This window comes from Lepidochelys olivacea (assembly GCF_965140295.1).
Source record: "Lepidochelys olivacea isolate rLepOli2 genome assembly, chromosome: 9".
NCBI lineage: Eukaryota > Metazoa > Chordata > Testudines > Cheloniidae > Lepidochelys > Lepidochelys olivacea.
Window position 1 is genome coordinate 28,237,486 of NC_140419.1, and position 18,560 is coordinate 28,256,045.

The 18,560-nt window shown below is 40.3% G+C and overlaps 1 protein-coding gene across 4 annotated transcripts in view; it reads right to left on the minus strand.

Moving 5' to 3' along the window:
- RNF13 (ring finger protein 13) overlaps positions 1–18,560 on the minus strand; it is a 111,208-nt gene that overhangs the window by 83,756 nt on the left and 8,892 nt on the right. For 3 of the 4 annotated variants that reach the window (XM_084639615.1, XM_084639616.1, XM_084639617.1), the window contains 2 exons: positions 16,888–17,015; positions 12,566–12,646 (listed from right to left, as the gene is read on the minus strand). In XM_084639615.1, coding sequence (XP_084495741.1) covers positions 12,566–12,646; positions 16,888–17,001 — 195 coding nt within the window. In that variant the 5' untranslated portion in view covers positions 17,002–17,015. The remainder of the gene's footprint in view (positions 1–12,565; positions 12,647–16,887; positions 17,016–18,560) is intronic. The other variant, XM_084639618.1, reaches the window with a different exon arrangement.

Consider the following 18,560-nt stretch of genomic DNA (forward strand, 5'->3'; position numbering starts at 1 on the left):
CCTTGCTCTTTCATTTTAACTTATTAAATAAGATGGGAGCAAGCATTAGTTCCTGCTGGACCCCATTACGTACCTCCCAGAAATGTGGCATGTTGCCCTTTATTAGTGCCCTGAGACTTCTGCCAGTTTTCAAGCCATTCCTATTCAAGTGAACATGAAGTAATTTGGAGTGTGAGTTTTATAGGCATTGTATCAGATGACTTACTAAAATCTATATCACACATACCTACTGCTTTTTTTTCACCCATTGACTATAGGCTGAACTGTGATATTTAGTTTCAATGCAGTGTAGGGATGGGGCAGAGCAGATCCATGTGATGGAGGAAGTTCTTTACTGCCTAGTAGCACCTTCCCACACTGTATAGCTCTGTAAAGGCTAGCCACATTCTGGACTACAGTAATTAGGAGATTGAGGTTTTTCTTAATGTAATCAAGCGTGTACCCAGAAAGATAATGGAGCAAATAATTAAGCAATCAATTTGCTAACATCTAGAAAATAAGGTGATAAGTAACAGTCAGGATGGATTTGTCAAGAACAAATTGTGTCAAACCAACCTGATCGCTTTCTTTGACAGGGTAACAAGCCTTGTGGATCGTGCCAAACCAACCTGATCTCCTTCTTTGAGTAAGAAACAGATTTTTTAGATAAAGGAAACACAGTGGATCTAATTTACCTAGATTTCAGTAAGGCATTTGATACTGTGCCACATGGGGAATTATTAGTTAAATTGGAAAAGATGGAGATCAATATGAAAACTGAAAAGTGGATAAGGAATTGGTTAAAGGGGAGACTACAATGGGTCCTACTGAAAAATGAACTGTCAGGCTGGAGGGAGGTTACCAGTGGAGTTCCTCAAGGATCAGTTTTGGGACCAATCCTATTTAATCTTTTTTATTACTGACTTCAGCACAAAAAGTGGGAGTGTGCTAATAAAGTTTGTGGATGATACAAAGCTGGGAGGTATTGCCAATTTAGAGAAGGACCGGGATAACATACAGGAGGATCTGGATGACCTTGTAAACTGGAGTAATAGGATGAAATTTAATAGTGAGAAGTGTAAGGTTATGCATTTAGGGATTAATAACAAGAATTTTAGTTATAAGCTGCGGACACATCAATTAGAAGTAATGGAGGAGGAGACGGACCTTCAAGTATTGGTCAATCATAGGATGACTATGAGCCACCAATGTGATATGGCTGTGATAAAAGCTAATGCGGTCTTGGGATGCATCAGGAGAGGTATTTCCAGTAGAGATAAGGAGGTTTTAGTACCGTTATACAAGACACTGGTGAGATCTCACCTGGAATACTATATGCAGTTCTGGTCTCCCATGTTTAAGAAGGATGAATTCAAACTGGAACAGGTACAGAGAAGGGCTACTGGGATGATCCGAGGAATGGAAAACTTGTCTTAGGAATGGAGACTCAAGGAGCTTGGCTTGTTTAGCCTAACTAAAAGAAGGTTGAGGGGAGATATGATTGCTCTCTATAAATATATCAGAGGGATAAATACTGGAGAGGGAGAGGAATTATTTAAGCTCAGTACCAGTGTGGACACAAGAACAAATGGATATAAACTGGCCACCAGGAAGTTTAGACTTGAAATTAGAAGAAGGTTTCTAACCATCAGAGGAGTGAAGTTTTGGAATAGCCTTCCAAGGGAAGCAGTGGGGGCAAAAGATCTATCTGGCTTTAAGATTAAACTCCATAAGTTTATGGAGGAGATGGTATGATGGGATAACATGATTGGTAATTAATTGATCTTTAAATATTCATGGTAAATGGGGTGGGATCTGAGTTACCCAGGAAAGAATTTTCTGTAGTATCTGGCTGGTGAATCTTGCCCATATGCTCAGGGTTTAGCTGATCGCCATATTTGGGGTCGGGAAGGAATTTTCCTCTAGGGCAGATTGGAAGAGGCCCTGGAGGTTTTTCGCCTTCCTCTGTAGCATGGGGCACTGGTCACTTGCTGGAGGATTCTCTGCTCCTTGAAGTCTTTAAGCCACGATTTGAGGACTTCAATAGTTACTCAGACATAGGTGAGAGGTTTTTTGCAGGAATGGGTGGGTAAGATTCTGTGGCCTGCGTTGTGCAGGAGGTCAGATTAGATGATCATAATGGTCCCTTCTGACCTTACTATCTATGAATCTAGGATGCTCCTGGAACCATGGGATTGAGAAACCTGCATCATGTGACATTGTACCAGCCCCATAAGGCACTGCAAACCCTTCCCAAAGCACCCTGTGGCCAGTTGTGCAGTGGGATAGCTACCACAGTGCACTGCTCTCTGTGTCCATGCAAGAGCTGTTAGGTGGATGCACTCTGACACAAGGAACTAATGTGGACATGCAAGAGTGGTTTTAATTAAAGCGGCATAACTTTTGCCAACATAACTTTGTAGAGTAGACAAGGCCTAAGAGAGTAGGAAGGGAAGAGGAGAAACAGGAAAAGAATAAAAGCATTTACTCTTTTTCTCATGTACATGAAAATTATAGGAAGCTGTGCTGTTGTGGGTCAGAAAATTGAAGTTACAATGGTCAAATTGTATTTTTACAGGTTATTAGGTTATTAGCATCATTCATACATGTTCCTTGGACTTCTCTCAATTTTCACAGAACTCTGTCCCTCTCCAGAAAGGGACTGTATTGTTTGTGGCTAAAATTTAAAAGTATAGTAAGTAACTCTTCAAAGTAATTGTCTAATCAACAACTACTGTTACTGATTGTTTATTTAACTTATCAAGAACTCATTTAATACAATGCAGGTTTCAAAAGTAATTCTCCAGAAATTCCATTTTAAGTCAACATTCATTAACGTGTCATTATTTTAGAGTACTACAACCCAAATATTGCAGCACTGTTTTAATGTAGGCGCTCCACTAAGCAAAACAGACTGTAAACCAAAGCAAAATTTTTTTCATTGTCCAAGGAAAATGTAAATACTGAAATGAAAATGAAATAATAATGAAATGAAAAATAATGAATAAATAATAAAATATAAAATATATTTTATAAAATAAAATATAAAATAAATAAAAAATAATGAAATAATGAAATGAAAAATAAATTTGATTTTTAAAATTCTTTAGATTTAATCCTAATTAGAGATAAGATATTTTGTTTTGAAAAATATATGATCTTTAAAATTAGTGTCCCTTTAAGCAATCGGGGCTTTGCTGAGTTTGTGGTGACAGACACACTGCACTGTCTGGAACTATTATCAGCAATATCCACTACAAATTCTCCATCATTGTGCAAGGAGCCAAGGTTGGGTTCCCCCAAGTTTACTGCAATGGATGGAAAGGTACTGACTCATACAGCAAGTATTATTGTTAGGTAATTGCTTATAAAATATTCACTTTATTTTAACTAGAGTAATAAATCTGTGTCTTTAATCTCCTTTTAGAGAGAAGCTTTAGGCAAGTCATACCAGGCTACATTACAGAAAAATAGCTGCTAAAGTTAAGTACATGCAAATATAGAAATTGAAGGGTATGTATGTTTAATGAAGGAGCTGTTATACAAGGGCTCTCAGCCAGAGAGGATTCCATATGAATGGACCATTGTAAGCGAAAGATGAATTTCCTACTTTTGTTATACTCTTTTCGGAACCAGCTATTTCAGTAGCTGATAATTATATTTACAAGCAGTAAATCAACTGACAAAGCCTGATCATAAGCATCAAATAATAATTACCACCATTTTGAATCTACTGCAGCAGCTATAACAGCATTTTTTTAATAATCTTAACAGAAAAATGAAACTGTTTCAGTACTACTTTCAGGAATAAAGGATCAGGAGAGTTTACACCTATCACTCATCTGCAACTGGCTTAAATAAATCAAGAGGAGCAGTCTGTCTAATGCTTAAAGGATCAAAAGTTAATAATCCTTATTTCTTTTTCATCTCTGCCACCGGCTCATTGTACATCCTTGGGCAAATTAATTTCTGTGTATCTCCGGGCTGGTCTATACTGAACTTGCATCAGAATACCTATATCTCAGAGGGATGTAAAATCCACAACACTGAGAGATGTAGCTATGCCAGCCTAACCCTGGTGTAGACAGCAGAAGGTTGATGGAAGAATTTTTCTATTGACCTAGCTATCACCTCTTGGGGAGGCAGATTAGCTACAGCAATGGAAGAACTCCTCCTGTTGCTATAGTGATTGTCTACACTGAAGCGCTATGTATAGACATAATCTTAGTTTAAACACAACTAGTCCTGGTCACACCCTCCTAAAAGAAAATATGGGGCGGGGTGTGTGAATTTATAAAAGGTTCCTTTTGTAATATTTCTCTACAGTTGTTCCGTTGAGACAGGGATGTTTCCCCACAAGGAAGATAACTCACCCACTCTAGAGATCCCTTGGAATTTGCACGGATACCCGGGAATCAATGAGAAGTCAAGCCCTGTGCCTCCATGTCAGTTTTTGGTTTTGTTTCCACACCCCGGCATAAAGGCTCCTGAGAAGCAACGCAGACATGGCTTTTGCAACTGGCAGGTGTCTGTACTACCACTTTCGTTGGTAAAGCATTTATCGGTGAGGGGTATGAGAAAAGCCACCCTTCTCACTGACAAGTTTCAACGACAAAAGTGCTGGTGTGGACAGAGCTATGTCTGCAGGAGAGGCTCTCCTGCGGGCATAGCGAACGCTGCTCATTGGGAGGTGGTTTAATTATGCCGGCAGAAGAGCTCTCTCCTGCTAGCAAAGAGTGGCTAAATGGGAGACCTTACAATGGCACAGCTGTACCAGTACAGCTGTGAGGTTAGTAGTGTACACATGGTCTGAGACCTTGCTTAAATGGTCTGACTGTATCACATTTCCTCCTTGAGCTCCAGGGGGATGGTGAGAGAAAAAACAATTCCTTCCCTGTTTCGAACCATTGGTTCCCTGGCCTGTCCACTACACAACACCTCCTATTTCTGTTGCAGTACATGCTACAGAGACTTCCCTCCCACTCCTGTACAGGAGCTTGACAAGGTATGTCTACACTGCAGTTAGACACCTGCAGCTGGCCCATACCTGCTGACTCAGGCTTGCAGGGCTTGGGTTAAGGGGCTGCTTAATTGTGATGCTGACATTAAAAGTATAACCTGTTTGTCTACCTGGAAATTAGATGCTTGAGACATGCTTATTTGACACTCTCTAATCTTTTTATTCATAAATCCACCCCTCCTCCATCACCCTTTTCCCACCTCCTCTGGAATCCATTTTGTTTCTCTTCTGTCTGTATGTTTTGCCTACATTCCAGGTATCGTCATACTGTAGCCTCAGAGAAAAGGATTACTCTCTCTGTTCCCCTGAATACATAGCACAAACCTGCAGTCGTGATTCTTGCTTCCTTAATTTGAAACAGATATTTAATGTATTTTCCCCAGAGGTATTATCTTGCATTATTCCAAGCTGATTTCCATTTTCTGTCCTTGTTAGTAACCTCTCTGGACCCCTTTGTATTTCTGTCATCTCCAGTATTTACAGCATTTCCCAATTTAGTATCTCATATATATTTCATTACCTTGCTCTTTCATTTTAACTTATTAAATAAGATGGGAGCAAGCATTAGTTCCTGCTGGACCCCATTACGTACCTCCCAGAAATGTGGCATGTTGCCCTTTATTAGTGCCCTGAGACTTCTGCCAGTTTTCAAGCCATTCCTATTCAAGTGAACATGAAGTAATTTGGAGTGTGAGTTTTATAGGCATTGTATCAGATGACTTACTAAAATCTATATCACACATACCTACTGCTTTTTTTTCACCCATTGACTATAGGCTGAACTGTGATATTTAGTTTCAATGCAGTGTAGGGATGGGGCAGAGCAGATCCATGTGATGGAGGAAGTTCTTTACTGCCTAGTAGCACCTTCCCACACTGTATAGCTCTGTAAAGGCTAGCCACATTCTGGACTACAGTAATTAGGAGATTGAGGTTTTTCTTAATGTAATCAAGCGTGTACCCAGAAAGATAATGGAGCAAATAATTAAGCAATCAATTTGCTAACATCTAGAAAATAAGGTGATAAGTAACAGTCAGGATGGATTTGTCAAGAACAAATTGTGTCAAACCAACCTGATCGCTTTCTTTGACAGGGTAACAAGCCTTGTGGATGGGGGGGAAGCAGAAGACATAGTATATCTTGACTTTAGTAAATCTTTTGATACTGTCTCACATGACGTTCCCATAAACAAACTAGGGAAATGCAACCTAGATTGAGCTACTGTCAGGTGGGTGCATAACTGGTTGGAAAACCTTCCCCAGAGAGTAATCATCAGTGTTTCACAGTCATGCTGGAAGGGCATAACAAGCAGGGTCCCTCAGGGATCAGTTCTGGGTCCGGTTCTGTTCAATATCTTCATCAGTGATTTAGACAATGGCATAAAGAGTACACTTATAAAGTCTGCAAACAATACCAAGCTGGGAGGGATTGCAAGTACTTTGGAGGATAGGATTATAATTCAAAATGATCTGGAGAAATGGTCTGAAGTAAATAGGATGAAATTGACAAATGCAAAGTACTCCACTTAAGAAGGAACAATCAGTTGCACGCATACAAAATGGGAAATGACTGCCTAGGAAAGAGTACTGCGGAAAGGGATCTGGGGCTTATAGTGGACCACAAACTAAATGAGTCAACAGTGTAATGCGGTTGCAAAAAAAGCAAACATCATTCTGGGATGTTTTAGCAGGAGTACTGTAAGCAAGATACAAGAAGTAATTCTGCTGCTCTACTTCATGCTGATTAGGCCTCAACTGGAGAGAGTCCAGAGAAGAGCAACAAAAATGATTAAAGGTCTAGAAAACATGACCTGTGAGGGAAGATTGAAAAAATTGGGTTTGTTTAGTCTGGGAAAGAGAAGACTCAGAGGGGACATAATAGTTTTCAAGTACATAAAAGGTTGTTACAAGGAGGAGGGAGAAAAATTTCTGTTCTTGTACTGTCCTCAGTGGTTAAGAAGCAATGGGCTTAAAATGCAGCAAGGGAGGTTTAGGTTGGACATCAGGAAAAACTTCCTGTCAGGGTGGGTAAGCATTGGAATAAATTGCCTAGGGAGGTTGTGGAATCTCCATCATTGGAGATTTTTAAGAGCAGGATAGACAAACACCTGTCAGGGATGGTCTAGATCAGTGCTACTTGAAGTGGTGGTCTGCAGACCGGTGCTGGTCCACAAACCATCAGCTGCCAGTCTGCGCGCACATTGGAAGAAAAAAATGCCAGTCCCCCACATCAGATGGCTTGAGAAGCATTGGTCTAGATAATACTTAGCCCTACCATGAGTGCAGGGGACAGGTCTAGATGACCTCTCGAGGTCCCTTCCAGTTCTACGATAAGTTTGTCTAACACCGGGCCCAATCCTGTATCTATTTAAATCCATGGGATGTTTGTCACTGACATCAGGGGAGCAGGAATGGACCCTAAGATTTATTTCTTATACCCTGTGGTGCTGTTGCTCCTGGCTTGATTATCCTAGATCGGGGTGGGCAAACTTTTTGGCCTGAGGGCCTCATCTTGGTATGGAAATTAGTGATTTCCCTTCCCCACCCACCACAAGATCAGATTACTATAATTCTCTTTTTGTAGGGCTTCCTCTCTGCTGTTCACAGGTTGTAACTCCTATCAGATGCTGCAGCTCAAATTTGCATGAGCAGTGGATTATCTCAGAATATTAGTCCTAAATTAATATCGTTACATTAGCTTCTCAAAAATCATATCAGTTTTTAAACTTCTATAAGAAGCTCTTAGTGGCCATGGTCCTGGATATTTTACTGAGTTATCATTCACACCACAGCATCCCTAGCATCACATTGGTCTGAATAAGCAGTGTGCTCTAAATCCGACATTGAAACACAAGGAACTACAGTTTTCTGTAACTATGCTTCTAGGCTGTGGCAACAGCTCCCTGTTAATAATTCAGGGTCAGATTTTAAGTTAAGGTTAAAGAAGTCCAGTGTACTAATGCTTATTCTTGCTTTTAGGATTATTTCATATTGTGCCTTTGGACTTGTGAAGGATATTATGTATAATAGTATTATAGTAATACATTAGGTTTCAGAGTAACAGCCGTGTTAGTCTGTATTCGCAAAAAGAAAAGGAGTACTTGTGGCACCTTAGAGACTAACCAATTTATTTGAGCATAAGCTTTCGTGAGCTACAGCTCACTTCATCGTAGCTCACGAAAGCTTATGCTCAAATAAATTGGTTAGTCTCTAAGGTGCCACAAGTACTCCTTTTCTTTTAGTAATACATTAGAACATCATACTAAAAATCTTGATCCAAATCTGCAAGTCCTTCAGTCAAACATCCCATTAAAATCAATGGGTGTTTAGCATAGAGAGGGCTTGCTTTCGTTTGTACTCTAGAACTACGGGGTATAATTTGTCACTAAGGAAAAATCTAGCAATATGTTAGCTGCTGCATATTGAAGCACAGTCTGCATACTGTACTTGATTGTATTAGGTTATTCACGCAGACCTGCAAGATTTTACTCAGCACAATTTCTCTAGGTGTTCATTGCATCCTATTCTCTTACAGACTGGCAAAAACAAATCCTTTCTATCATCATCATAAAGAAACTTACTACAAAGAAATCTAGAGCCCTTTTAAGTGAAGGACCGAATACATTTATGGCCCTAACATAACATTGTTGAAGAAGCTACAGCTATGAGTTATATAGATGTTTGTTTCATTAATGCTAATTTATGTTAAAAGATAAACTGGAAAATAGCTAACAGGAAGACATGCTGCAATCCAATAGTAGGATTCAGACTCAAAAGATTCAGGAATCTCAGGAAATATTAAATTGTATTCGCATTTCATGATTACAGCACACACAAAGAATTCTTCTGCAAAAAAGGTCACCAAAATTTGCTTTTTGCAGTGATTGTGACTGCCCATTAAGCCTCTCTTCTGCGCTTTACCAGCTGTGACTATAGCACCCAAAAAAGGAAAGAAAAAGAAATCAGGTACAGCTTAGCATGACCTCAGGCACAGACAAAAAGCTGTGCCTTTGAGATGGCTTTTGGACAGTTAATTTATAAATTAAGTAGTACATTGCTAATTCTCTACCTAATGCAAAGCCACTGAAGTAGATGGAAAGATTCCCATTGACTTCAAGGGGCTGTAGATTTGGCCTTTGCTCAGGTAGGGACTTATATGTTCTTGTCCGTAAAGGGGCCAATTTCTCTAAAATCACTGGAGTTTCACCAAAGGTGTTTGTTTATATTTGTATTCATATCTCAGTACGAGTTTGGATTTTGGTGTTGGGCTTTGACCATTAACCCAGAGTTACCCAACACTAAGTTAAGTTGTTGTATCACGTTAAAGCCAAAAGATGATGAAAAGGTCTGTGTTTACAGGATCCAGAATCTGTATGGGTATGGCCTGAAAACTGTTCATTTTGGGATGAATCTTCAAAATGTAAATACCACAGTGTGAAGACACCGCAAAAAGGCAATAAAGATTTAACAATACAAATTATTTGATACTATGAGAGGTGTGATCTTTGATCCACATTTTTATCAGCATCTCAGGTCTCAGTTGTGCCTTTAAGGTGAAACCTGGTGTTGGGGTCAGTGGAGAGAGCTCTGTATTTACTTAGAAGGAGCTCCAAGACATGCTGTGCCTCAAGCTGGTGTAATATTCCCTTCTGTGTTCAATCCATAGAGGAGGCAAAGCTATTACAACTGTCAGTGTAACAACCTGGCTGTTTAGCTCAAGCTGTAGAGACTCATACTTTTGACTCTAGAGATCCCCAGTTCAATGCCTGGTGTCAGTCAAGGTGGTGGCCATCATACTGGCATAATGCCTCCAGGAACTCTGGAGAATGCAGATGAAGAGCAGCCATTATGCCACATTATTACAGGGAACAGTATGCACTCCCCCAGCAGAAGCAGAATAAAGATGGGCACATGGGTGATGCAGGCCCAGTCCCTTCTGAGGGAGTATTAACATTGCCATATATGCTTCCTCCTGCAGTTCTGAGCATCAAGACTTTCATTGTATCCAGTTACTATGTGGAGGTTCCCTTTACCCTCTTCTTTCCCTCCCCTCCTTTCTTCATTGTGTCCTCTTGCCTCCACTCTGGTTGCATACCTGCCCAGGGACCAAGTGCATTCTGCCCTATAATCTGCAACACTAAGTGACTTTATTAGTAGGACCCATACTTTGAATACTTCCGGTGAGATCACTTCCCCTTTCTCCTCAGTCAATTGCACACATACAAAATGGGAAATTATTGCCTAGGAAGGAGTACTGCGGAAAGGGATCTGGGGCCCATAGTGGATCACAAGCTAAATATGAGTCAACAGTGTAACGCTGTTGCAAAAAAAGCAAACATCATTCTGGGATGTATTAGCAGGAGTATTGTAAGCAAGACACGAGAAGTAATTCTTCCGCTCTACTCTGTGCTGATTAGGCCTCATCTGAAGTATTGTGCCCAGTTCTGGGTGCCACAATTCTGGAAAGATGTGGACAAATTTGGAGAAAGTCCAGAGAAGAGCAACAAAAATGATTAAAAGTCTGGAAGCACGGTCTATGAGGGAAGATTGAAAAAAATGGGTTTGTTTAGTCTGGAGAAGAGAAGACAGAGGGGACATAACAGTTTTCAAGTACCTAAAAGGTTGTTACAAGGAGGAGGGAGAAAAATTGTTGTTCTTAACCTCTGAGGATACGACAAGAAGCAATTGGCTTAAATTGCAGCAAGGGTGGTTTAGGTTGGACGTTAGGAAAAACTTCCTAACAGTCAGCGGTTAAGCACTGGAATAAATTGCCTAGGGAGGTTGTGGAATCTCCATCACTGGAGATTTTTAAGAGCAGGTTGGACGAACACATGTCAGGAATGGTATAGATAATACTTAGTCCTGCCCTGAGTGCAGGGGACTGGACTAGATGACCCCTCAAGGTCCCTTCCAGTTCTAGGATTCTATGATATGCCAGGTGGAGGACATGAAAAGCCAGACTCTTCATGGAGCCTGTATGTATTTAGCAATATGCTCTTCATATATTCAGATTATGGAATGCATGCACTCAGAAGACATGCTAGTTCATAGCCTTATGGCCAACCCCTCTGCATCCTGTATTCAATCTTCCATCATCAGGTGTGGTTGCTCCCAAATTACACTTTTGTAGAAGGTAAAGTGTCTGTCAAATGTATTTTTCTTCAGGTTTAGTTGCAGGTGCACTCCTACAATAACCCATCTGCTAAGTTCATCATCAAGGTTTAGAAGAGTCTGCCTGAACTCATCTAGAAAGAACTGTGTCTCTGAAGATATTCTGTCTCTTTAAGGAAGTGGGTTGTCAGAGTCTGTTTGTGAACTCAGCTCCATAATTTCAGCCTTCATAACCTATAAAGATAATTTAATGCAGAGCTATGTAGCAGCAACCTTTTTCCTGCCCAGCTAAATTCAGTTATAATAAGCATTCAGTGATAGCATAGTGTAGTACAGAAATACAAGGATGCTAGAGTCATGTCTGCAAAGCTCATACACTTTAATCAGTGCACATCTGTTGCAGACATCCTTTAATATGTACCTCAGATAGGGACCAGTGCAATGAATGTTTGACTACAAGAAACTTACTTATCACTAAAATAAACATGAAAGGCTTTATCACAAAAACAAAGTAACTTAGTACAATGTAGCCACTCAGGCTGTTTTTTCTGACAACCACGTTTTCTATAGGCCAGGATAGTAGTTGAGCTCAATAACTTGCAAGATGGGGTCCATACTATATCCAAAAAAATCAGTGTGAATTGTAGGACTTTGCTATATGGTAGACCACCATACCATATTTTTCCTATATAAACAAGACTAACAGATGCATCCTGTCATGGGATGGCTGGCCCCTTTAAGGGGAGTCATGGCCCAGTCTACGCATGATGGGCTTCTTTAAGGAGAATAAACCCACCTGTAAACAATTAACTGCCTAGTTAGCTGGTGGACAGCTTACTGAGTAATGAGCACCTGGACCTGAAAAGGCTACCAGGGCTCAGTTGAAGGATGTGCTCCCAGAGAAAGAAGGCTCCCAGGACATGGAGTGCCTAGAGATAAGGGCTGCCTAATGCAGGGCTAGAAGCTCTGAATGAACACAGGCCCAGGAGGACAGCTGTGGAACCGCTGGATGCAAGGAAGGTAAGTACACAGGCCCCTGGAGGAGGGCTGGAGGACTCCTGGGACTCTTGTTGTCATTAGCCCTAGAGTGAGAAGAAGAGTTGGACTTGAGGGGCTAAAAGGAGGATCCTTTGTACTCTAGAAAAGAAGTTAATAAATTGAACCCCCCCCAAAGGACTTGTTCTCAGTATCTGGGTCAGATTAAATGATTGCAAGCACCAACAGGGAGCTGAGGGCTGTGTTCCTGCATGGACACAAAGAGGTGTGCTTGAGGATAGTACATCATCATACATCCTCTTTTAGTCCCCTATTAAAGTATATCTGTGAAAATTATAAATCTATCTTTAAGCTAGTGTTGACAAAGTTATTTTCAACATATTTACATAGCACACAAAATACATTCTAAGAATTTTCTTTTAGTTTATACTTTGTTTATTCAGAGATGCTGCTTCTTACCTTCAAGCCTTCAGTTGGCAGTCTGTAGCCAAACCTTGCTGGTAGATCATCAAATGTCTGAGTTACATTTTCAAAGTTATACTAAACATAAATATAAAAGAAAATCAGATCTATAACATGTATCAAATTGAAAACACAAGAAAAACCTCATTCTTTAGGGCAAAAATGTACTATACATAGTGCCTCCTAACACTATACTAATGAATCATAAACACTGCTGCTTCCAGTCCCTCCGGGTTTTCTGGTGGTGTTTCATCCACATATTGCCCAACCCAATCTGCTTTAGTATGTCAGATGGAAGAGCTTTATTCCATGTAATAAACTCAAAGTTCTCTAGAGAGTCTTCCTTTATTTGGAATGATTTAACAACAACAAGAAAGTAACATGAATTCCACTAAATGTTGGGAAAACCTCTCCTTCAATTCAAGCACTAACGTTTGCAAAAAACTGGCTGTAGCCAAAGCGCACTTTGAGCAAAGGGTACATCTTGCTGTGCCTCATGAATATGCTTCTGGAGAGTGGATTTTCTTCACTTTGAAATTAACCAGCTTTTTAAAATGTCCCCAGGAGGCAATCCTTAACACCCTACAAAGATTTTAGGGAAGTGAGTAAAGATACTCAGTTTAAACAGTTAAGTTCTAAAATGTTTTTTTTTATGGAAGCTCATACACAACATTGCATAATGGCTCTAAAACTGCATAAGCCACATTTTTCTATTCCCTATGACTCTTTTTTTCTATTGCCCTAGGCCACAGGTAGTGGGTGAGTACCATACAAGTCTCTAATAAACAGGGCAAAAACAGATCTTGGCAGATTTTCAGTTTTCTGCAGAAAACCCCAAACTTGTAAAAGTTCTTTATTGTAGCAAGAACGATTTTAAAATTTAAAAATAATTGAGGAATTTAAGTATCAGGGTGTAGCCATGATAGTCCGTATCCACAAAAAAAACCAAGGAGTCTGGTGGCACCTTAAAGACTAATATATTTATTTGGGCATAAGCTTTTGTGGGTAAAAAAACCACTGGTCCATGCATCTGAAGAAGGGGTTTTTTTACCCACGAAACCTTATACCCAAATAAATGTTAGTCTTTAAGGTGCCACCAGACTCCTTGTTGTTTCTAAAGAATTTAAATAGTTTAAAAAGCTTTATTCATGCTGCCTACACCCCTGGATTGCCAAATGTAGTTCAAATGTTAAGATATGGTTATATTTACTGCATAAGGAAGAGACATCATCAGAGCAAAAGTCTGAGACAGAGGAGCTCTCAAATTGTAGTTCTAGGACTAACACCAATGTACCTAATACAAGAAATCCCACTGACTGTCAAGACACACTTCTGAACTTAACTTGTTAAATAGAAATTTTTGCTTGCAAATATCTAAGTTTACTCTGAAGGATCTTTTGGGGCCCATCAAAGCAGGGCTCCCCTTCTGCAGCTTTAATAATTCCTTGCTCTTATATAGCACTCTTCATCAGTAGTACTTTACACAAGAGATCAGTAAGACTGATGGTGAGTGAGAATGGAGTTAAACTTAAGGGGGGAGGGGAAGCTTTTATCCATACTTTAAAACTTTAAGCACTTAAATGTCTAGATATAAAAATGTTAAGCGCTATATGAATAAGAACCTCTGTCTCTCCCTGATCTTCTCTACATACCCTCATCCCTGCTGCCCTCCACAGTTCATTGCATCACGCCAAGCATCCTTTTCTCCTGCCCTCCCCAGGCTCCCAGTATTAAGACCAGGTAGCACAGCTCTGTGCCAACCAGTCTCCTACTCCCCAGCTCACATCCCCTACAAACAACTGCCCCACCACTTTCAATTCCCACACCATTTTCCCCCACATCACCTACCCACCCTCCAAACTATTCAAGGTGTCAATAGCAAGTCCACTTATATTTATAAACTCTTAAAAGAAGTTTGAAGATGTTTTCTAGAAAAATAGCCCGGGCTGTTGCATACAGACTTTACCTGTGGCATCTGCAACACACATCCCTACACACCCACTCTATATCCTGCCACTTTAAAGCACACACTCCTCTATGCAAAGCACTTCCCCACCCCAGCCCCGTGCATAGGGGATCTTAAACATTCTTCAGCCCTGAGGGGGAAAAAACAAACAATCCTTAATTTACAAAATCTCTCAAGCTATCTACAGAGTTTCAATTTTCCAGTTCTGCATGGTGTGGCTGGGGAAGCATTCCTTTCCCACTGATGGCCCCTAACTCTCATTCCACTGTTTCCTTTGTATAACGCTGCTTTAATGAGACCCTTGCTAATCCCATCACTCCTTAATTTAGCATGAGGTATTGCAAGGGTTTTTTGTTTTGTTTTAAATAGAATACTTTGTAATTCCCCCACTAATCCTCCTAAAATATTACAAGACACTTCACAAAAAGGCCTTTGGTGATACAATGACACCCCTCTGTCACCCTGCCAAAAAACCCACAAAACTTCAAAAGTACATTTCAAGTAATTTTTCAAAACACTAACTTTAAAAAAAATTCATTTCTGAATTTTACCAAAACTTCCCCCCCACACACACAAAAAATTATCCTAGCATGAAAAATGGCATGCAGAAAGATTCTCTTCCTTCTGGGAAAGGGCGATAGGAGGATTGGGGGGGAGGGGAGGGGGGGGAATAAGGCTTTTAATGGAAAGCCAGTTTCACACCTAGCTGTTCCATAATAAAGCAGTTCATATCTATCCAATTTTTTTTCTAAAATATCCAGCTAAAAAGAGATACTGAAAAGTGATAAGTGACCTAGTAAAACCATCCTAAGTACAAAATAACACAATTCTATATTTGGCAACCTTGTATTACCACAAACTTGTGGAACTTGTAACTTTATGCATTTTCATTTGATTACTTCATCATCCTGTTTGAGCCTCTCTCTCTCTCCTCAAGAAGAAAAGGAGGACTTGTGGCACCTTAGAGACTAACCAATTTATTAGAGCATAAGCTTTCGTGAGCTACAGCTCACTTCCTCAGATGCATATCTGAGGAAGTGAGCTGTAGCTCACGAAAGCTTATGCTCTAATAAATTGGTTAGTCTCTAAGGTGCCACAAGTCCTCCTTTTCTTTTTGCGAATACAGACTAACACGGCTGCTACTCTGAAATCTCTCCCCTCAGTTTATCTTAATAATAATTTCCTTGGGTAACACAATAGTTGATTAGAGCTATGAAATTTTTTCAGTGGCTTGAACACCTGTCCCAAACAGAAAAAATGTAACTCCCTCATATAACTGTAATGCATAAATAGAGTAATAAGTGGTGAACCCCTTTTCTAACATTATACAGTACCCAACCATGAGATCATCTGAGATGATACCTACTTAACATTTAATTCTGCTGGGGATGGGGTGTGTGCATATATGTGAGTGTGTATATGTTGACAACACTTAGGGATAACAGCTTGCTTTTTCTACTCCCAAATCAGGTCCCAATTGTCCAAGTACTTAAACACATGTTTAATGGGACTACCCACCTATATGAAGTTGCAATCAGTGGGCCTGCTCACGTACATAAGTTAAGCATACATGTGTGTGTTTGCAGAATCAGGGCCTTATTCTGTTTTCTAATATACCAATAAAAACTCAGTCTGTATCCAATACTGTTCATACTAACACCAGTCAGTGTGAGTAGAGCACCTAACTCCCTTAGGGTCCCTTGAAAATTTCAGCCGGAAAATAGAAGACCATATCATGCCACAGATCTTTAAAAAGAACTTCCCACTAGTTTCTCTATTAATCACAATTGGGTGGAACACAACTTGCTATATCCAAATGGTATTCAACCCTTTCTAATATGTTATGCCATATTTTCATGACTACAGAATTCAATGTAAATAAATGAGGATCTGAGGGGACAATCTTCTTCTCACTGCCCATGAGCATATTGTAAATTACTCTGGACAGAATTCTCACATGCAAACAGAAGTACAGAAGTCCATAGAAAGTATTATTGTCTGCTATCTACTTATTTTTACTATTAAATTAAATCAGCGGGGAGTTCTTTTTAAAGTTCTATGGCATGAGATGGTCCTACATATTTTGGCTGGGACTTTCAGGAGATCCTAAGGGAGTTAAATGCCTTACTCACACTGAATTTCAAAGAGATTCCAGCACTAAACTCTAACCCTAACTTTCTCTGAAAAGCCTACCCTTTATTTTTGAATAGGCTTCACGTAATTGGTAAAATATATAGGTCCTATTAACTTTGCACTGATAATGTTTCAAAATGTATTGCATGATGATTTATAAGTAGGAAAATCTGAAAGAAATTCCCATTCATTTGCATGTAAACACATTTATTACACTTACCGCTAAAATGTCTGCCTCCACAGGCAAAAGGTTTAGGAAAGCAAACAGTTGAACTGTCAGGATGGTGTAGATCTGAGTGGCAGACAACATTAACATTCCTATTGACAACAGCATTTTAAATTAAATATCTGTAAATAAAACAAAATAAAATCATGTTATGTAGCAGATATTTTTTCCTTATTGGTTAGTCTCCTATTGATCAGAGCAAACTAATCAATAGCTATTTAGATTAGCTAAAAAGTTGTCTTTCAAAAGAATATTTTAAGAGATTTTATGGTTATTCTTAATTGATAAGAAACCTTTATTTGATATTATTTCACAATTAGGTACAGTTTTCCCAAAGAACGTAGCTTCCATGGCATTTGATGTCTAGATCACTAGAATGGTTAGATATTCAGCTGACAGGAACAATGAAAATATTTTACACAGACAATATGCAGCTATCCAAGCAACTAACTGTTGGCATTAAGCAGTGGACATGCATATTTTTACAGTAACTCCTTGCTTAACACTGTAGTTATGTTCCTGAAAAATGCTACTTTAAGTGAAATGATGTTAAGTGAATCCAGTTGCCCCATAAGAATTAATGTAAATGGGGGGGGGGTTAGATTCCAGGGAAATTTTTTTTTTTTTACCAGACAAAAAACTGTTTTATTTTTATATATAATACACACACACACACTATAAGTTTTAAACAAACAATTTAATACTGTACACAGCAATGATGATTGTGAAGCTTGGTTGAGGTGGTGAAGTCAGAGGGTGGGATATTTCCCAGGGAATGCCTTACTACTAAATGATGAACTAGCACTCCGCTGAGCCCTCAAGGGTTAACACGTTGTTAATGTAGCCTCACACTCTACAAGGCAACATGAATGGAGGGAGGGAAGACAGCATGGTAGAGAGAGAGAGACACACACAGCGTGCGTGAGAGAGAAATGCACATTGCCCCTTTAAGTACGCTGACCCCACTCTAAGTACACTGCCTTTTTAAGTAGATCAGCAAGTTGAGACAGTACCTACTGCCAGCAAGCTCCCTCCGTCCTGAGCCCTGTCGTGTGTCCTCCCACTCTGTGGAGAAGGGTAAAGGAGTGCGGGGCAGGAGCAGGGGAGAGGGGGACACCCTTACATTAGCATGCCTCTTTCCTCCACCCCACTTGCACAGCAAGCATGAGGCTCCAAGGTGGAGGGCAGGAGCAGCATCTGGCAGTTGAGGGAGGGAAAGCTGGACTGCCCAGCAATTGATAGCCTGCTGGGCAGCTGCTGCACAGGGAACTTAGGGGAGCTGATGGGGGGGCTGCCAGCCAACCCTGGTTCCAAGCCCCCACCAGTTAGCTCCAACTGGCTGCTCTTTCTGCAAGCAGTGGACAAACAATGTTATAAGGGAGCATTGCTCAACTTTAAACGAGCATGTTCTCTAATTCAGTGGTTCTCAAACTAGGGCCACCGCTTGTTCAGGGAAAGCCCTTGGCGGGCCGGGCTGGTTTGTTTACCTGCCACGTCTGCAGGTTCAGCCGATTACGGTTCCCACTGGCCGCAGTTCGCTGTTCAAGGCCAATGGGGGCTCCAGGAAAGGCAGCCTGCACATCCCTCAGCCCGTGCCGCTTCCCACAGCCCCCATTGGCTTGGAGTGGCGAACCACGGCCAGTGGGAGCCGCGATCGGCCGAACCTG